General features: G+C 42.5%; 1 protein-coding gene across 1 annotated transcript; it reads right to left on the bottom strand.

Annotated features, from left to right (window-relative positions):
* Positions 1-16,244: 16,244 nt before the first annotated feature.
* LOC131308406 (L-type lectin-domain containing receptor kinase IX.1-like) lies at positions 16,245-18,390 on the bottom strand. Its single transcript, XM_058335334.1, has one exon. The coding sequence runs from the start codon at positions 18,288-18,290 to the stop codon at positions 16,245-16,247; it is 2,046 nt and encodes a 681-aa protein (XP_058191317.1). The 5' UTR covers positions 18,291-18,390.
* Positions 18,391-19,292: the final 902 nt, after the last annotated feature.

Genomic DNA, 19,292 nt, shown 5'->3' with positions numbered 1-19,292 from the left:
TCAACACAGTCAAGGTGGCAGACAAAAAGGGGCCGAAAGCTCATGACTATATAGCTGAAACCACGGTTTTCAAAGAGCCAATTTATTTCCTCCTCCGTACGATAGAGAGGGAACCGTTCTTTGTTTGGCCAAACCCTCCTAAATTGAACACAGAAGAAGGCAATAACAACAACCGGAAGAGATGCTCGTATCATAACGAGCTCAGGCATTACACCACGGCTTGCGCTCCCTATAAGGCACTTTTGGAAAATCTAACGGCACAAGGACTTCTTGATGATCATATCGATTGGACAAAGATGCCGAGGAGACAGCCGAACGCTGGTGGACAAAACCTTATTCCACGTCCAGTCGGAGTAATCAACGTTATTCATGGGTCAACAACAAAGGAGGCAGCAAAACAGCTTCGTCAAGAGCTTGTCAAAGCTGAGAAAGTTACCCAAATTTTTTCCATCGATCGTGCTCCAAAAAGAGTCAAAATGCTCGAGCGTCCCTGGTCAATTACCTTCACCGAGCAAGATCTTCAATGCATCCAAACCCCCCATAGCGACGCTCTGGTGGTCACAATCCAAATCTCAACTCACTCGGTCAAAAGGGTGCTTATTGATCAAGGAAGCTCGGCAGAAGTGATGTATTTATCTCTCTTCAACGAGCTCAAAATCCCACAGTCGTGCCTTTTACCAGCAGAAGTCCCTTTAATTGGTTTTAGTGGCACTCCAGTTTGGCCTCTCGGAAGGATTACCCTCCCTGTCGTTACGGGCTCGGTTGCTTCTAATCAAGAATTCATCGTTGTAGATGCACCGAGCCCATACAACGGAATCCTTGGCCGAAATTGGCTCCATTCAATTAAGGCCGTCGCCTCAACCTACCATCAAGTGGTCAGGTACATCGGCGCTAACGGCAAACAAGAAGACCTATTTGGAGACCAGTTACAAGCCAGACAGTGTTACGTCTCGGCCATTGGAAAGTCATCAAGCCCCAAAAGAGTACATTGGGTTGAAGTCCCTGACAAACCAGTCCTCGAAGACGTCGGATCTCTTCCTGAAAAGAAATCAATTACGGATCTTATCAAATTCCCACTTAACGAGGATGCATCGCGATATTTCATGCTCGGCGCGGGTTTGTCTCAAGCTGAGAGTGACGAAACCTTGCAGTTCCTCAAAAGCAACATTGAAGTTTTCGCATGGACGCCGTATGATATGTCAGGCATTGACCCAAAGCTCATCCAGCACTCCCTCAAAGTTTCAAAATCAGCAAAGCCTGTCATTCAGAAGCCTCGGCGGTCGGCCAGTATTCATGCCGACGCAGTTAATGAAGAAGTTGGTAAACTCCTCGAGGCTGGCGCCATCAAAGAAGTACAATACCCCACTTGGCTCACGAACCCTGTGGTGGTGAAAAAGAAGAATGGAAAATGGAGAGTTTGCGTGGACTACACCAACTTGAATGATGCTTGTCCGAAAGACTGTCTACCCCTTCCAAAGATTGATCAATTGGTAGACGCAACGGCGGGTCACGCTCGGCTGAGTTTCTTAGACGCTTATCGAGGTTACCACCAGATAGCCATGGATCCCGACGATATGGAAAAGACGGCATTCATCACACCTAGAGGCCTCTTCTGTTACCTGGTTATGCCGTTCGGTCTTAAGAATGCGGGAGCCACATTCCAAAGAATGGTATACCTGTTGTTCGGAATTCTCATCGGAGAAATAATGGAGGCTTATATTGACGATATGGTGGTGAAAAGTCTCAAGGCCGAGAATCACCTCTCTCATCTTGCCGAGGTCTTTGCAATCTTGAAAAAGCACAAGCTACGGCTTAACGCCGACAAGTACGCCTTCGGAGTTAGCTCAGGGAAGTTCCTCGGCTACCTGGTTACTCGGCGCGGTATCGAGGCGGATCCGAACCAGATCTTAGCTATTCAGCAATTAAAACCACCATCCACTCCTCGGGAAATTCAGAAGCTAACTGGGATGACAGCGGCTCTCAATAGGTTTATTAGCCACTCGTCGGATAAATGCCATGTCTTCTTCCAAACTCTTAAGAAGCAAAGCCGACGAAGTTTCAAGTGGACGGAAGATTGTGATGCAGCCCTCACCGAGCTGAAATCTTATCTCTGTTCGGCCCCTCTTCTTGTCAAACCAGTAGCTTTTGAAACTCTTCATCTCTATTTAGCTGTCTCTCCACATGCCGTGAGCTCGGCATTTGTCCGACGGGAAGGCCTTGAGGATCAACCAATCTACTTTTCTAGCCGAACCTTACTCCCAGCACAGACGAGATATCTGCCACTGGAGAAGTTTCTTTTAGCGTTGGTTACAGCAGCTCGAAAACTTCTTCCTTATTTTCAAGAGCACCCCATCATAGTTCTCACGGAGTTTCCACTTAAAAATCTCTTGAGGAAGGCTGATCTGTCAAGCAGAGTATCTCAATGGGCGGTCGAATTAGCAAATTTTGATATCCACTTTGAGCCTCGAACGGCAATCAAGGCACAAGTATTGGCAGACTTTATTGCTGAATTCACCCCTGGAAGCCCGGACGAGGAAACATTGGTCAAGCCTAATTATGGGATGCTAGAACAACAAGAGGCTCGGAAAGTTTGGAACTTATTTAGCGGAGACGTTTGGAAGTTGCACGTTGACGGGGCATCAAACAGCAACGGCTCGGGTGCATGGGTTGTTCTTGTAAACCCTTGTGGCGTCCTTCATGAAAGTGCCATCACAATCAACTTCCAAGCCACAAACAACGAAGCTGAATATGAAGCTCTGCTTGTTGGTCTCCGAGCCGCGGCAAGTTTGCAAGTTGAAGACCTACAAGTGTTCTGCGACTCTCAGCTGATCGTCAATCAAGTAACAGGCGATTATGGAGCTCGGGACCCAAGAATGATTAAGTATCAAGCTACCGCTCTAGAGCTAATCAAAGGGTTCAAAGGATTTCAAATCGAACAGATCAACAGAGAGAACAACGCTCATGCCGACGCTCTGGCAAGTCTGGCCTCGGCATGTAAAGCATCTGAATACCGACACATCAGCCTCGGCGAGATCCACCAGCCAACCTTCGAAGTCTCGGAAAAAGTATTCAACATCTCCCTCGGCCCAAGTTGGATGGATGAAATCGTCTCATTCCTCAAAGACGATACACTACCCTCGGAAAAAAAGGAAGCCCACCGTATACGCAGCAAAGCAGCCTACTACTGGATCTCTAAGCTCGGCCAACTCTACAGGAAAAGCTTCACTGGGCCATATCTTCGAGTTGTTCACCCAACCGAGGTCCCAATTATTTTAACCGAGCTCCACTCTGGCAACTGTGGTTGTCACTCTGGCGGCCGTTCATTAAGTCAAAGAGCTCTCAGTCAAGGATACTATTGGAAAGGAATGAAGAAAGATTGTGAAGAAGTGGTCAAAAAGTGCAAGCCTTGCCAACTTTTTTCCCCTATACCAAGGCAGCCCGCTCAATCTTTCAAACCTATCACTAGTCCATGGCCCTTTGCTCAGTGGGGCTTGGATATAGTTGGCAAACTTCCAACTGCCCCTGGGGGCTTCAAGTTCTTGATCACTGCAACGGATTACTTTTCAAAGTGGGTGGAAGCCGAGCCATTAGTAACAACGACTGAAGCAGACGTTCGGCGATTCGTTTGGAGGAACATCGTCACGAGGTTCGGTGTGCCTTATGCAATTGTTTCGGATAATGGCTCCCAATTCGTCGGAAAAGAGTTAACTGGACTCTGTGCTGAATTCGGAATCAGATTCTTCAATTCGACCCCATCCTACCCCCAGGGCAATGGCCAGGCCGAAGCCACTAACAAGACTGTATGCGCTGGCATCAAACGTCGGCTAGACTCCAAACGAGGAAAATGGGCCGAAGAACTCCCTAGGGTCCTTTGGGCCTACCGCTCCACTCCCAGACGCTCCACTGGACAAACTCCGTTTGCAATGGCCTTCGGCATGGAGGCTGTCATACCACTGGAATCAAAGTTCCCGACCCTGCGTACCGAAACTTTTGATCTAGAATCTAACAATGATGCAGTGGCAACCGAGCTAATCTTAGCCGAAGAAAAGCGAGACGATGCTCAGCTCAAGTTAGCCAACTATCAGCAGGAAGTCGCTCGGGGCTACAATCGAAGTGTAAGGCTTAAGAAGTTCAGAACCGATGACTAGGTCTGGAGGAAGGTTGTCCGAGCCAATCAAAAGACAAAATTCAAACCAAATTGGGAAGGACCCTACAGGGTGATTAAAGAGGTCGGCAATGGCTCGTACAAGTTAGAAGACAAAGAAGGAAGGGAAATTGAGAACCTCTGAAACGCTCTGAACCTCAGGAAGGCCTACCTTTGAAGTCTCTCCTCGGTCTCAATCTATCTCACCAGCTCTAAAGTCTATTACTTTGCTCTCACCAAAAAACTGTACTTGTCTTGACCATATTTTTATTCAATGAAAAATCTCTCCTACTTCTGAGGCATCAATGTTCTCTATATTTGATTACAAACTTCGATCACTATAGCTCGGTATTCTAAACATTACAGTTACGTTCGGATTTCTTTACTGCAAACATGTTATGGCTCGGACAATTTGATTTCCAGCCACAACATGATAAACATATTGTTCGGCTACGTTCATAATTTGACTTGAACAAATTGCCACTTCAAACATTTACTTAAACATATTACATTGGTACAAGGCTGGCATTTTGAGCTGAGCCTTATACCAGCGCTGGGGCTGTTACGAGTAAATCATAAACAACTCGGACAACTTAAATTTCAAACAGAAAACAATAGATGAACCTGAAAGCTTATCCTCAGTACGGCTATGTTCATAATTTGACTTGAACTAAATGGCCACATGAAACAGTTACTCTACCTATTACCTTGGCATAAGACTGGCACGTTGAGCCGAGCCTTACACCAAAGTAGGGGCTATCATGAGTAACTATCAAAACCTTGAAAACAAGCCAAGGTTGCTTAACCTTCGGCAGCCAAAATCAGAAAATATTTCTAAGGCATGGAGAAAAAATTCAATGCAGTAACAAAGTTGAGAATTCCTTCTAAGTCATCATTTAAACATAAACTTGGAATTCAAAAACTCCTACGAAGAGGGCTCGGCTTAGTGAAACATTTGATGCCTACCCCCCTTAAAACTATTACATCTGGCATGGCAAAATCCAAAACGTTCGGTGCCATCCAGTCCAATGAAGCAAAGTTCAAAATATTCAAAAACAAAATACTTATGGAAAATCCTAAACTAGGGTATCTTCGACGACCTTGTCTTGAGCCTGAGGATGGCTCTCACCTTCACCAACCTTCTGCTGTTGATCGACGGCAGGCACATCGGTCATCTCTTCATCATCCTCAGGAGGAAGAGGCTGACCTCCTCCTCGGTGTATGGAAGGTCAAGGTCAGGCACAGCCGGCTCGGGAAGTTGCTTCAGAAAACCCGACTCAGGCTGAATCGCCATAACACCAGCCATGGCGTCGGCACCGGCAGCATATCCCAGCTTGAAGAAATCAGGTAACCGAGCTTCAAGTTCGTCGTTTACCATCTTGTGAGCAATCTGGGTATACTCTAAGGCGGCTCTTTGAATCCCGGCCTCATAACGACGGGCGTCGGCAGCCGTAATCTTCTCTTTCTCCTCCCTCTTTAGCTTTTTCAGTTCGGCCTCAGCAGTTTCGGCGGCGACCCTCATCTCAGCAAGCTCCTTCTTCAACCGTTCCATCTCAACCTCCTCGTCCTTGACTTGCTGCTCCGAGATCCTAAACTTGGTTCGCTAGGAATCTCGGTCAGACCTATACCTCTCCCGTTCGGCAGAGACTTTGGAAGCTTTGTCATACGCCTTAAGCGCAGCTTGCCCAGCCTAATCAAAAGAGCAAAGTGAAAAAAGAGAGGAAATAAATAGGAAAAAGATAGAGAAGAGAGAGAAGAGAACAAACCTGAACAAGATGAGAACACATCTCACCAAGACCTGGAAGGAGGTTGGTAGGAACCTGATCGTAATCCCTCGGCAGGGCCAGCCCCCTCAGAAGTGTGATGGCAAGGTTCGGCTCCTCTTTGACTGAGTCGTTCTGAAGGAGAACCCTACCATCAGGCATCGTGTACGAAGGGCTGAACTGGCGACGGACGGCGGCCTCGGTGGCTGGATCAGTAAGGTCGATATGTGGTTCAACAAGATTCCCCTGATCCTTTGACAGAGGGGCTGGAATTGTGTCAAGAGGCACAGATTGAGAAACGGTCGGCAAAACAACATCCTCTGACGTTTTCTGTCTCTTCTCCTTCTGACCCTGCTGCTCAGAAGAGCTTCGGCTTCGGCCAAGATTTGCCGACTTAGTAGGGATCACAGGCCTTGGAATGTTCCTTTTTGACATATCTTTGAAGGAGGGCTGGAGAAGTTCGGCAGAATCGAACGGAGTAAGCCACTCCTCTGCTGTAAATCCGATCCTCGGCAATTTCACCCCTCCCTGTTGCCTCTTCTTTCGGAGTCCGACGGCGTTGGGATTTCCCTTCTTCTTTTGTACAACCTCGGCAGCTGGAGCACTTGGTGTCTTTTTCTTGCTTTGAGCGACCTCTTTCCCTTTCCCCTTCTTCCTCAGCACACCTTTATAAGAGGGACGGTAGTCAAGAAGGGTCGGAGCGTGATGGCAAACCTGGGCAAGCAGCGTCTCGCTCGCCTTCTCCCTAGAGTTGGTGTTAAGCCCCTTGGAAATAGGGTCGAGCTCTACAAAAACAACAGCAATTCAAGAAATGCTTTCAGCAGAAAAGAAGACAAAAGAAAGACGTAATAAATAACTTAAACACATTCGGTCTTATCACCTCTCGTATCAGCCACTTTTGGAACGGTGAATCGACGGAGACCATCGCCGAACTCGAAGTTTCCATGCACTTCGAGGTAAAAATCAGCCCATTTGTCTGTATCCGAAAGTCCGTCTACCAGAGGCTCCTTTTTGGGACGCGTCGACAAATACTGACGGCCAGATTTCCCATGTCTGGACATGGTGTATGTGTAAAAGAGGTCCGTCGGCGTGAAGTCCAAATCTTGACTCTCGATCAAAGCAATTACCGACATAATGATTCGGTAACTGTTGATCGTGAGTTGATGGGGTGCTAAACTGAATTTCCAAAGAATTTCCCTGAGGAAGGGGTGAATTGGGAACCGAAGCCCGGCCTCGCAAATGGCCATAAGGGGCACGGTTATATGCTCGGGACGGTGATCCCTATGGTCTTTTATGTCGGTGCTCTTAACTCTATGAATCAGAACATCCTCGGGAATATTGTATTTCGTTCGGAAGGCTTCGTACTCCCCAGGGCTGCCGCTGAAATAGTGAGCGTAGGGACATAGCAAACCCTTGTCAAAAAGGTCGGCGTCGCTCGGAGCCGATGTCGAAGCTTCGGCTCCTGACGCGAGCCTTGACTTGGCTTCCTGCCCCAACTGTGGCTCGGTTTCGGATTGTGTTTCTGGGGAGAAACTTATCTCGGGCTCCGTAAGGAAGTCGTCGGCGGCATACTCGTGATCGCGCTCGGCGTTAGAATCGTCAGACACAGGAGAGGTTGCCGACATTCTCGTTGAGGCAGAATTAATCGCTCGGCTATTCCTCAGCCTACGCCACTCGATAAGTTCGCTGATGAATTGACGATCGGATTCGGTCACCGAGCAGTCCGAGTCTGAAGACACGTCGATGACCTCGTGAGCCAGACCTAGGAAAAGAACAAAGGGGTATTAAGCTATTGAAATCTGCGTCGGCAAAGAAGATCGTTTGGAAGTTCGGTTTTTTCTTATCGGCTCACGAGTCACATGCTAACCTATATTGGGCTCGGTACTTCTTAAAAGACTCCCTACGTTCGGCAAACAAAAGAGTGGGGGATCGTTCGGTTATTTATCCCCATCAGTAGAAGTCATTCGGCCAGCCCCAGACATTCTATGGGGGCTCGGAAGAACAAGTTGAGTTCAGGGATGAACATCATCGTTCATCCCAGTACTCTACTTTTTATACAGTACAAAAACCCCCAAAATCATCCCAAAAACCCAGAAAATAAACATGAAAAGCAAGAGAAAGAGTAAAACGACAAGAATCGGTGACATACCTGAAGATTTATGTTGGAATGGGGGTTGAAGTTGAAGATCTGGGTTTAAGTTGAGTTCTGGAACGGAATCTTAGAGAGAGAAACTCCAGACGTTAGAGAGAGAAAGTGCAGAAGAACTTTCTCTTTCCTCCCTCACCACTATTTATAAGCGGAGCGGGCCTTTTCGAAATCCCCGCCCATCATTTCATCGCCGAACCCCTCGCCAACCTCTACGTGACACGTGGCGACTGAAGTCCTCGCCCACGCCAGCCGGCTCCTCGTCTGCCAAGACGTCCTTTCAACTGACACACACGTTCGAATGCTCGACAGCTGTCACCTTATTTGGGGCTCGGATTAGATCTGCCGAAGGGACCAGATCGGCTAAGTCTTAAATCAACCCATACCGAGCGAAGAGCTTTGGCATGGGTTGAGGGGCTATTGTAGCAGGCCGAGCAAAATGGCTCGGGCCATTCCGAGCGTGATCCAATATTCCTTTCAACTCCAAGATATCTTTCTTCGGGCGTTCGGTTCACCAACCGTAGCCGAGGGTCCCTGTAGCCGAGGGTCCCGCTAATTTCCACTTCCTCTGATGCTCCATTCCCTACACCTGCTCGGGTTGGAGGATACGTTCGTTTGGATAATTGCCGAAGGTCCCACAACATGCTCGGTGCCGAGCATGGCTTGGCCGACGATCCAGCTCATCCGCGTCAGAACAGCAACCATGGCAATGATGATGGTTGTGACGTCATCCGAACGGTTATGAGAGCAATGATGGTGGCACGTGAAGGTGCCAGCTCATCATGAAAACGGTTGCAAAACCCTAAACGTGATGCAACAGTGACATCAGCCGACGCGTGTCGAGCGTTGGTGCAATCTTGGAGACCAAGCGAAGGGTTCCTTATAAATATCCCATTATGCCTACTTGGAAGAGGTACGCTCAAACAAAACCCTAGCTCCCAATCCCTAACTCCTTCTGGCAAGCAATCTGACTCTTGCACCGGAGGGCCATCCCGGAGGACCTCCGGTGTGGTCTCTTAGTCGTGCTTCGTTTTGCAGGACTAATCAAGGAGTCGGGAGCTAACCAAGAACCCACATTCAGAAAGTACGAACCAATCGGAACGGAGCCCCCACAAAATGTTATGGATGTTTCTTTTGAATGACAAAGGCGAAGGATGTTTATTGCGAATGGTTTGTACCTATTCTGTGTTTTTTGATTTCGTTAGGAAATTGTGTGGCACAATGCAAGGTTTTTTTGTTTAGGTACATATCCCCGATTTTCCACGGGAATTTCTGTTCCCCATTTGAGATGGAGATGGAGGGTCATTAAAGAAATTTCCCTGTTGAGATCGGGTGGGAACTGGGATTGAATATAGGTTCGGGGAGGACAGTGGTATTCACTTCCACCCCGCTCTGTTGCCAACCCTAGCTAAGGGGTTCAAATTGGCAATACAAATAAAAGGTTGAGGATTGACTAAAATTTCAGGAGTCAACAAATGGGAGTTAAAATGGATCTTGTTCAGTCCCTGTGAAGAGACAGTCCTGATTGGGATCGTTCATTTGCTGCAATTAGCTGTTTGAATGTATTTTTACACTTTTACCTATAAGAGTGTATTCTTACCAGTAAAAGTGTATGAGAAAATCCGAACCGTTAAATCTACCAATGGACTGTCCCGATCTAAACTGTCTCGTCCAATTCAAACCATTGAACTGCTGAGAGGCCGGACCCTATTCAATAGTATTTACTATTGAAAACCTCAGGGAGGCCAGTCTAATTTTTCCACGAAACAAAACTAACACATGGACTGGAAGGACTGGACGGGTTGCCAACCTTTTTCGCTATCAGCGTTCAAGATTCAGGTTAACTTCCACGGTTCCACCCTTAAACCGTTTCGGCTAGCTGTAAAGCGGTTAATAAATAGACGAGATTTAGCCATGAAACTGCGTGTCAACGTGTATTGAAAGGCTTTAAATTTAGATACGATTGTTTTTAGAGTTGCGTTTTGAAATTGCGTTCCTGGTATCGCTTTTTACTATCCAGGTATCTCTTTGTCTCTCTAGCTTGAATGTGATGCATGGTATTTTCGTATATACGCACACATGCAGAGTGTGTATCGAAATCAAGAATGTTTTTTCTCAGATTGTCCGTTTCCAATGAAACATCGCGATACGTTTACTTATACTAATTCGGTTAGGCGTTTTATATACAGAAGAATTAAATTCGTGAATTTCAGGTTCATAGCAATAGTTCAAAAATATTTACACTTTGGGATCTCCAGCCTAGTGGTAAAAGAAGTCCAAGGTTGGATATATAATATTCTCCACTTCCTAAAAACAAAATCAAACACAAAAGGGATTGTGCTCACGAGGGAACGTCTTAACAATCCATTTGGATGCCTCAGTACGTAGTAAACAGTGGGATTCATCATCGGATAATGGAAGAGGTGAAGATTTAGCCATGAAATTCGGAGTCGAATACATTGCCACGGGCATCGCGGATGGAAGACAAGGCGATGGAGCCTGAAAAATTAAGAACTTGAATCGCTTCTCTTATGGAAGGCTGGAGCTTGCTATGGCCGGGGATGGGTGCACACCGGAGACCAAGGACCGACAATCTTTCCATTTCGTGCTTATTGAAATCTTCACCCAGTTTTAAGTCTGCAGCTACAAGCAGTTTCCCCCTCCCTTAAAGACCCACTCCACCAAATTTGTTGTCTCATCTTCTTTCACCCTATGGTCTCTGCCACATGCTATTTTCAAAGCCACGATTCTGAAGCTATAGACATTCGACACATTCTTGTGTGATGTAGCCTAGTCCCTGCCTCCATTGTTGTTTGCGACTCTTTTTTGGGATCAACAAGCCTAGCAAACCCAAAATCTCCCAATTTGGCATTGCAATTCGAGTTCAACATCACATTGCTTGATTTTACAACCCTATGCATAGTGGCGGAACCAGGATTTTGAGTCTAGGGGGCCGGCTTAAAAGACATTTTTTTTATCGGAACATATACTTATTATATCATAAGGTTTTTGCTCTTCGATTCACTACATTTGTACATTAAAATGATTCTTTAGGGTAATTCAATTATCATGTGCTTATTTTTTATTTATGAGCGAAATTGAGAATATAAAATAACTAATTTTTTATCAAATCGAACAAAAATTATTAATATTATAAGTAGTTATACACGAATAATTATCAATAATATTTAAAATAAGGTATGTACAAAATAAATTTTTTTAAAACTTGGATGCTCGGGGAGCTGGAGCCGGGGCCCCAACATAGCTCCGCCCCTGCCTATGCACCACACAGTGCTCCCAATATTCTTTGTGTAGATAGTGCAATGCAAAGGCCATACCTTGAGCAATTTTATATCTTGTTCCCCATGTCAACAAGCTTTTCCTTTGAAGAGATGGGAATCTAAGCTTCCAATTTCCATGTACTCATAAAGGAGTACGCAATAGTTCTTTCTTCTCGTGGCACCATCCGATGAATTGAACCAAATTCCTGTGCCTCAACTGGCTGATGATCACTACAACACGGAAGGCCTATTGCAAGGAAATATGGCAAGGAAAAGAGATTTCGTCGCTAAAAGTACACAATCTGCGAGGAAATTCAATTTCGTCGCTAAAAAGTTACATTTAGCGAGGAAATTTAATTTCCTCGCCAAAAAGTTATATTTAGCGAGGAAATAATAATTTCCTCGCAAAAGGGTTACATTTGGCGAGGAAATAATAATTTCCTCGCCAAATGTAACCCTTTTACGAGGAAATCTGTTTTCCTTGCTAAATGTAACTTTTTGGCAAAAAATATTTTGTCATCTTTTTTAGGACTCATTAAATTTTTTATATGTAAGTCATTATTAATTATGTTCATGTATCTTTAGTATCACGATGGTAAGGGATAATCAACTACATAGTTCAATATCATTAGCAAATTTATTAAAAAAAAAAAGTGATAAATGGAAAAAAATAGTTTCCTCGTCAATCGCATTGAATTGATGAAATAAAAATATGTTTCACACGAATTATATGAATTCACTTTTCCCCAACGGAAATTAATTGTTAACAATGTCAGTATGTTCAAATTTTACTAAAATTTATTGTTTGAATACAAAGATTATTAAGTCGCTCGGGGTGATTTAACCGTCCAGTATATTAGCACCAGGGATCAAATTGCCGATATTTTTACACAAAAGGACTTGCATCTTCCCGCATCGGACACTGCGTTTCAATCTGAAGGTCATGCCTCGACCATCAGCTTGCGGGGGGATGTCAACCAATCAGTGCAAATCAATTGATCAAGAAAAGAAGTCCTAATAATGTTAGCCATTTCAGTGGTTATATTTTATCATTTACAATATCTTTTGTAAAGCTTATCACTTGTAACCTTATTTGTATATAAATACCCAAGGAATAGAACACTCTAGGTAACAGAGTGCATTCATCAATTCTATCGTACTGTTCTTTTGACTGTTATAAACCCAAAAAAAGGATTGGACATAGGGATTATAAGTTTGTGGATGAATGATGTGCTTTTCAGAAAAAGAATGCATGGGATATATGGATTGCTTTTCGTAGAGATAACTGATTATTAATTCATACAAAAAAAATTAATGAAAAGCTAAACAAAAGATAAAGTACTTAATAATTGCGAAATGTATTTTCAAAATATCACTAATCTATTTTCAAAATATGTAAGGTTAACCCCATTTAAAAAGAAACATAACAAATTATTACTATTGTAATATTGTAGTTGAGTTAAAATTGTTATGGGCGCATATACACAGTAAGAACAAATTAACCCACCAAAAAAAATATCGTATTTGCAGAAATTTAAAGGGCTCAAACTAATTTAGGCACTACAAAAGGTTACTAAACTTAGAGAGAATTAAAACGAAGTATAAAATAAACAAATTTAGAAAGGTATAAAGATTTATTAAAGATATATAACAAAACATTAAATTATAAAAAAATTCAATAAAAGCAAATAATGTTAATGATTTAAAAAAACAAGTTTAAAGAAACACTACGAATGGACTAAAATTAGAGAGAAATGTTTAAAGAAACAAATTTAGAGAGGTGAAAGGATGTACAAAAGGTTTATATATAAAAAAGGCAAAGGTTTAAACTGGAAAGGAAGTTGGTGTGATGGATGGAGTGAATGCCTCCATACAAGAGGCCACGGTTCGAATTCGTGCAGAAGCAAATGAGTTGGAGAACTATCTATTTTTAGTTTCAAGAGTTTTAGCGAGGAAAAATTTCCTCGCCTAAACTATAATTGGCGAGGAAAAAATTAGTCTAGCGAGGAAAAATTTCCTCGCCGATTCTGTAAACATTGTATTAGTCTAGTGAGGAAAAACTATAGCGAGGAAAAAATTCCTCGCTAATTGGGTCAGAATAAGTGAGGAAATTTTTTTCCTCACAAATTCTTTTTGCGACAAGCTTTTTGCGAGGAAAACAGGCGAGGAAAAATTTCCTCACAAATACATTTTGCGAGGAAATCAGCTTTTTAGCGAGGAAACTAAATCCTCGCTATAAGCCTTTCGTGTTGTAGTGGATGTTCACTTTTAATGTGTGCTCCTTCTTCCCTTGTTTTGACCCCTTTGATATCCTCTTGACAGCATTAATATCACAGTGCGATTCCCTCAGAAAACCTCTATAAACTTTGCCAAATCCTCCCTTTCCAAGCTTTTGTCGTTCCTCCACAAAGTTATTTGTCGTGAGAGATAATTGATCGTAAACTTCAAGAAAAACTATTGGGTGGTCTTGGGGCACTGTCATGTGGTACTCAACGCTCTTCTCCACCACGCATGTGGAGCCCAGTACTTAGTGTATAAATTCCAAAAAAAAGTGTGATGGAGAAGGGCATTGGTGGCATGACTCCAATCTCTCAAAATCTGTGTTGCAGCTGTGTTTGGTTTGGATTTTGAAATTTTTTTTGAAAAATAGTAGGGATAATAAGTGGAGAGAGATAGAGAGAGAAATGTTGGAAGTAGGGAGAATCTAAGGGGTATTTTTTGAAAAATTCTTTTTAGAAAGTGAAAAGAATTAAAGACACAAGAAGTTGGGCACATGCAATGCAAGTGCACGTTACAAATCCAACAAAGACCCAAAAAATATACTCCCTCCATCCCTTTTTCTTTGTCATTTTTCGTTACACGTGTTGTTCTTTAAACACTTATATGTTTCAATTTATAATATTTTTCATAATTTCGAATACTTTGTTTTATAGACCTAATCGAGAACTATCAAACAAAATCCATATTGCATATTTTTGAAAATTTATATTAGAAGATATAAGCGATTGAAAATTGATATGAATTTCGAAAATATTAGACAAAGAAAATGAGACGAAGAAAGAGAAAAGACTCTGTACCATTATGGCCTTGTGGGAGCGTGGGAAAGTAATTTTCCTGGGCTCTGCTGCTTGGCATTGGTGTTGGTTGTGCTAGGGTGTTGGTGGCTGGTGGTTTGGTTGTGGGCGGCGGACCGGTGGTGGGGTTAGGGTTTGATTGTGGTGTTTGGGCTGGAGCAAGCCCATTTATGTGTTGTATTGTTTTGATATGGGTTTCAAACTCATTTGGGGTGTTTGGGCTTCGGCCTATTCAGGTGGGCTTGGTCCCAATTAAGTGTCCTCTGATTGGTTTCTTGTCAATCATAGGTTTTGGGTCTCGGATTGGGCAGTAGATTATTCTGTGAACATGATACTATTTCTTTACTCTTATTAGTCTTGTAACAATTTCAAGATTAATGAAATTTTTTTGCAGTTCAAATTTTTTTCCTATCATATATACCCCTACATTTGTTATAGATGCTGTGATTAAGTTCATGAATTTTATGATTTAATTTGTCCTATTTAGGAAAATGAAAACATGAGCTAGCCTTGATTTTGAGTCCATACAAACAAAAACTTGAAAGTCCCACCATTACTTATCTGCGTTCTTATGAATTTAACTTAAAACTTAAGTTAAATCTGAGAATTTTGTCGTTATTTGAATTTTTTTTTTGCATTTGTTAGTTACGCCAAACTTTTATTGGCTATTGATTCGTCTCGACGGGATGAATCGGAAAAGTAAAAAAAATTCACTTTTACCCAAGTATTTTGAGAAATGACCGTTTATTTCTCAAAATACTTGGCTAAGAGTGAAAATTTTTTACTTTCCCGATTCGTCTCATCGAGACGAATTAATATTTATAAAAATACTTGAGTAAAAGTGAAATTTTTTTACTTTTTGGATTTGTCTCGTCGTGACGAATCAGTAACCCACAAAAATTTGGTACAAAACTAACAAATGCAAAAAAAAATAAAATAAAGAAGGACAAAATTTTCAGATTTAAGTTAAGTTCATAAGAACGCAAATTCTGAATGGTTATTAACTCAAGTCTTGAACCTGGTGGTATAGGAAAACTACAAAGATTTCCAATAAAGATAAAAATTCAGAACCATGCATAGATTTAAAACACAGATTTCAACACAACTGTATTTGGAACCGTCTAATGCATGTTAGTAAGTGTTCATTGGACAGTTTCAGACACATGACCTGTGTTCCTTGCAGTGCTCGATCAAAAAGCAAATCTATACCATGCCGAACAACTGAATCAAGACATCTAAACAATCAAGACCAATATGGAGAAAAATGGACATACTTTTTGAACCGGCTTACATTGTATGTAAAAGTGACATCGATGGAGATGGAGCAGTAGAAGATGAGGTGAACTTGGAAGAATCTGTGTTGTAAGCATTGCATGAATATTGGTTTTTGCCGGTGTCCGAACTGGTGGTGGTAGTGTTCAATGGCGGAGGAAAAAACAATAGCGTGGGCTGTTTTTGCGGGAGGATGGGCGGAGGAGCTTCAAAATTTAAATAAGGACAATTTCAGATTTAAGTTAAGCTCATAAGAACGCAGATTCTCATAGAGGAATGGTTATTAACTCAAGTCTTGGACCTGGTGGTAGGAAAACTACAAAGATTTCCAATAAAGATAAAAATTCAGGAACATAGATTTAAAACACAGATTCTAACACAATAGTATTTGGAACCGTCTAATGCATGTTAGTAAGTGTTGATTGGACAGTTTCAGACACATGACCTGTGTTTCTTGCAGTGCTCGATCAAAAAGCAAATCTATACCATGCCTAACAACTGAATCAAGACATCTATACAATCAAGACCAATATGGAGAAAAATGGACATACTTTTTGAACCGGCTTACATTGTATGTAAAAGTGACATTGATGGAGATGGAGCAGTAGAAGATGAGGTGAACTTGGAAGAATCTGTGTTGTAAGCATTGCAAGAATATTGGTTTTTGCTGGTGTCCGAACTGGTGGTGGTAGTGTTCAATGGCGGAGGAAAAAACGATAGCGTGGGCTGTTTTTGCGGGAGGATGGGCGGAGGAGCTTCAAAATTAAGCACATGAATCGCCTGTCTAATTTTAGGCCGAAAATTGTGATCCGGATGAGCACACCAAAGACCAACAATCATCAATCGTTCCATTTCTCGCTCACCAAAATCCGGTCCAAGTTTGGGGTCTACTGCTTCAAGCAACCTTCCCATTCCATAGAGGTCCCAAACCCATTCCACCATTACCATTTGACATTCTGGCACCTTCGTAACAATGGGTTTTCTCCCGCAAGCTATCTCCAATGCCACGACTCCAAAGCTGTAGACATCTGATTCTTTATTAGCTTTACCTGTTACCACACATTCCGGTGCCAAATACCCCCTGGTCCCCGCCAAAGTAGTTGTTTGAGGCTCTTTCTCATGATCGACAAATCTAGCTAAACCGAAATCTCCCAACTTGGCATTGAAATTGGAGTCCAACATTACATTGCCTGATTTTACGTCCCTATGCACTACACATTGCTCCCATTCTTCGTGTAGATAGAGCAATGCAGAGGCCAAACCTTGAGCGATTTTATACCTTGTTGCCCAAGTCAACAAGCTTTTCCCTTCGAAGAGATGGAAATCTAAGCTGCCATTTTCCATGAACTCGTAAACAAGGAGTAGTTCTTTCTTTTCGTGGCACCAACCGATGAGTTGCACCAAATTCTTGTGCCTCAACCGGCTAATGATCTTCACTTCTGTTGCGTACTCCTTTATCCCTTGTTTCGACCCCTTCGATATCTTCTTGACAGCAATATAAGAATTCAATTCCCCTAAGAAACCTCTATAAACTCCGCCGAACCCTCCCTCTCCAAGCTTCTGTTTCTCCTCAAAGTTATTTGTCGCTTGAGATAATTGACCGTAGGAAAATTTTTTCGGCCCAGCACCGGACTCGAATTCGTTTTCCATGGACATCTCAACTTCGAACTCATCCTCTTCTTTTGCTCTACTTCTCTTCCACAAGCCAAATCCAACCAAAACAAACCCACCAACCAAAACACCCGAGCCGACAACCAATCCCACCACAGCTCCAAGGGAGATTTTATTCGAACCCGGTTTGACTGGATCTGTGACATTTTTATTGGTCTCATCAATTCCCAAACTTGAACTGAATTCCCATGATTTTACAGTGTTTTTCTCAAAATGTTTTCCTGTGGCAGCTGAGAACCCAAATGTCACCCATTCAGGTAAGTAATCCCTCAGATCAATAATTAAATTAATGGTATCTTGCACTCTGGTAGTATTTGTAGAACTAGTAAAAACTACGCTTAAATTGAATGAACTTGAATCATACCTTATCCAAGCCTCATTCTCAGTCCCATTAGTTACATTACAGTACCAAATAGCAGTAACATTTGATATAATAGAATTGACATCGATACCTACATGAGTAACAGGATTGATATCGACTGGGTCCACACCAGAATTCTGAAACGTATCAAACTCCACTGCAACGAAAGGGCTAGTAAGGTTTCCTCCATCAACTGGTAGGCCTATTGCTTCACCACCCCAGGAATTCGACCCATTTGGTGCAAGAAAGAAGGTAATTCCATCGGCGAAATCAGTTTGCCCGTCCGAGTCAACGACAAAAACGAAATGGGTATAGAAATCTGTTAGATTTCCAGTGGAATTATCCCAAAGGTGAAGGGGGTGGATGTAAGTGGCTTTACCAGCTGATTGCTGCGAATTTTTGACATCGGACGTGACTTGGAGGCCTTGGTATGATATGTAGGCAGCTAAGAATACTGTTATGTCGACGTTTTGATTTTCAGGGCCTATGTTGGTCAGGTTGAAGTTTAGTGCTTTTGTTTCGGGAATTAGAAACCAGATTATGGAGAGAAAATATAGCAGAGTTTTGGAACAGTGCATTATTTTAGCTGTTTGGGCGGAGCTAGGATTTTCACTTAGATGAGCGAAAACGGGGATGAGGAAAAAGTTTTCGCAAACTCATCACTTACTGAGTTTACATATTCGTTGATATCGTAATGTAACGCGTTAGACATAGTTATTCTATTTCGGTTGACCCAAAAACAAAAAAAGAAAAAGAAAAACCGTGTGGAATACTTTGCAAAATGTTAAGGTAAGCTATCCGAATGGAAGACCAATTAAATTTGTTTCCCGTTTTAGGGATGAGTTTACTAATCATATCATTTAATTAAAGGGTAGACATTATGCCAAGAGTGTTTTTTATTCTGCCACGATGTTTTGTACAATTTGACAATTATACCCCTCTTCTTGGAAAGAATATTCTATGCTTTTCATGCTCTTGAAACTGAACCGAAGTCTCATCTCTCTCTCTCTAGTACTGTACATTTCTTCTGCCGTCCTCACCTTCTCACTCCTCACATCGTCCTTTGCCTCCCTTGAATCTGTTTGGAACCCATGGAAAGAAAAGGAAAAGAAAGGAAAAGAAAGGAAAATAGAAGAGGAGGAAAATGAGAGAAAAATGAGAGAGAAAATTTATGATTCACTATACTTGAAATTCTTATTTTTTTTCACTTTTTTTCTTCTAACAAAACAATGAAAGGGAAATTTTTTAAATTTTTCTTTCTTTTCCTTTCCTTTCCTTTCCATGGGTTCAATACAAAGCCGGAGTTTCCACCCCATATATATATATTTTCATCTCTTTCTTCTCTAGCTTTGGGTTCCAGCGACGATCTCTATTGCCAATAATTAATCGACGGGAACAACCATCGTCGTGAATGGAAATTATGAAACTGTGTTCATACTCCTCATTCTCTGTGGTCTCCATACTTCACTTGTTCCCCATGGAGCCCAAAATCTCCACGTTCGCTGGCTTTCATGAAATTGTCTTGCTATTTCAATTGCACCCTCTAAAAAGGCCACCTATTCAACCAAAAAAACTACACC

The sequence above is a fragment of the Rhododendron vialii genome, chromosome 11a (assembly GCF_030253575.1).
Source record: "Rhododendron vialii isolate Sample 1 chromosome 11a, ASM3025357v1".
NCBI classification, from domain to species: Eukaryota; Viridiplantae; Streptophyta; class Magnoliopsida; order Ericales; family Ericaceae; genus Rhododendron; species Rhododendron vialii.
Note: the sequence above shows the minus strand (reverse complement) of the source record. Positions and strands in the feature narration are given on the sequence as shown.

Excerpts from the sequence above, each read along its gene's own strand:
- LOC131308406 (XM_058335334.1), bottom strand. The coding sequence starts at position 18,290 with ATGCACTGTTCCAAAACTCTGCTATATTTTCTCTCCATAATCTGGTTT.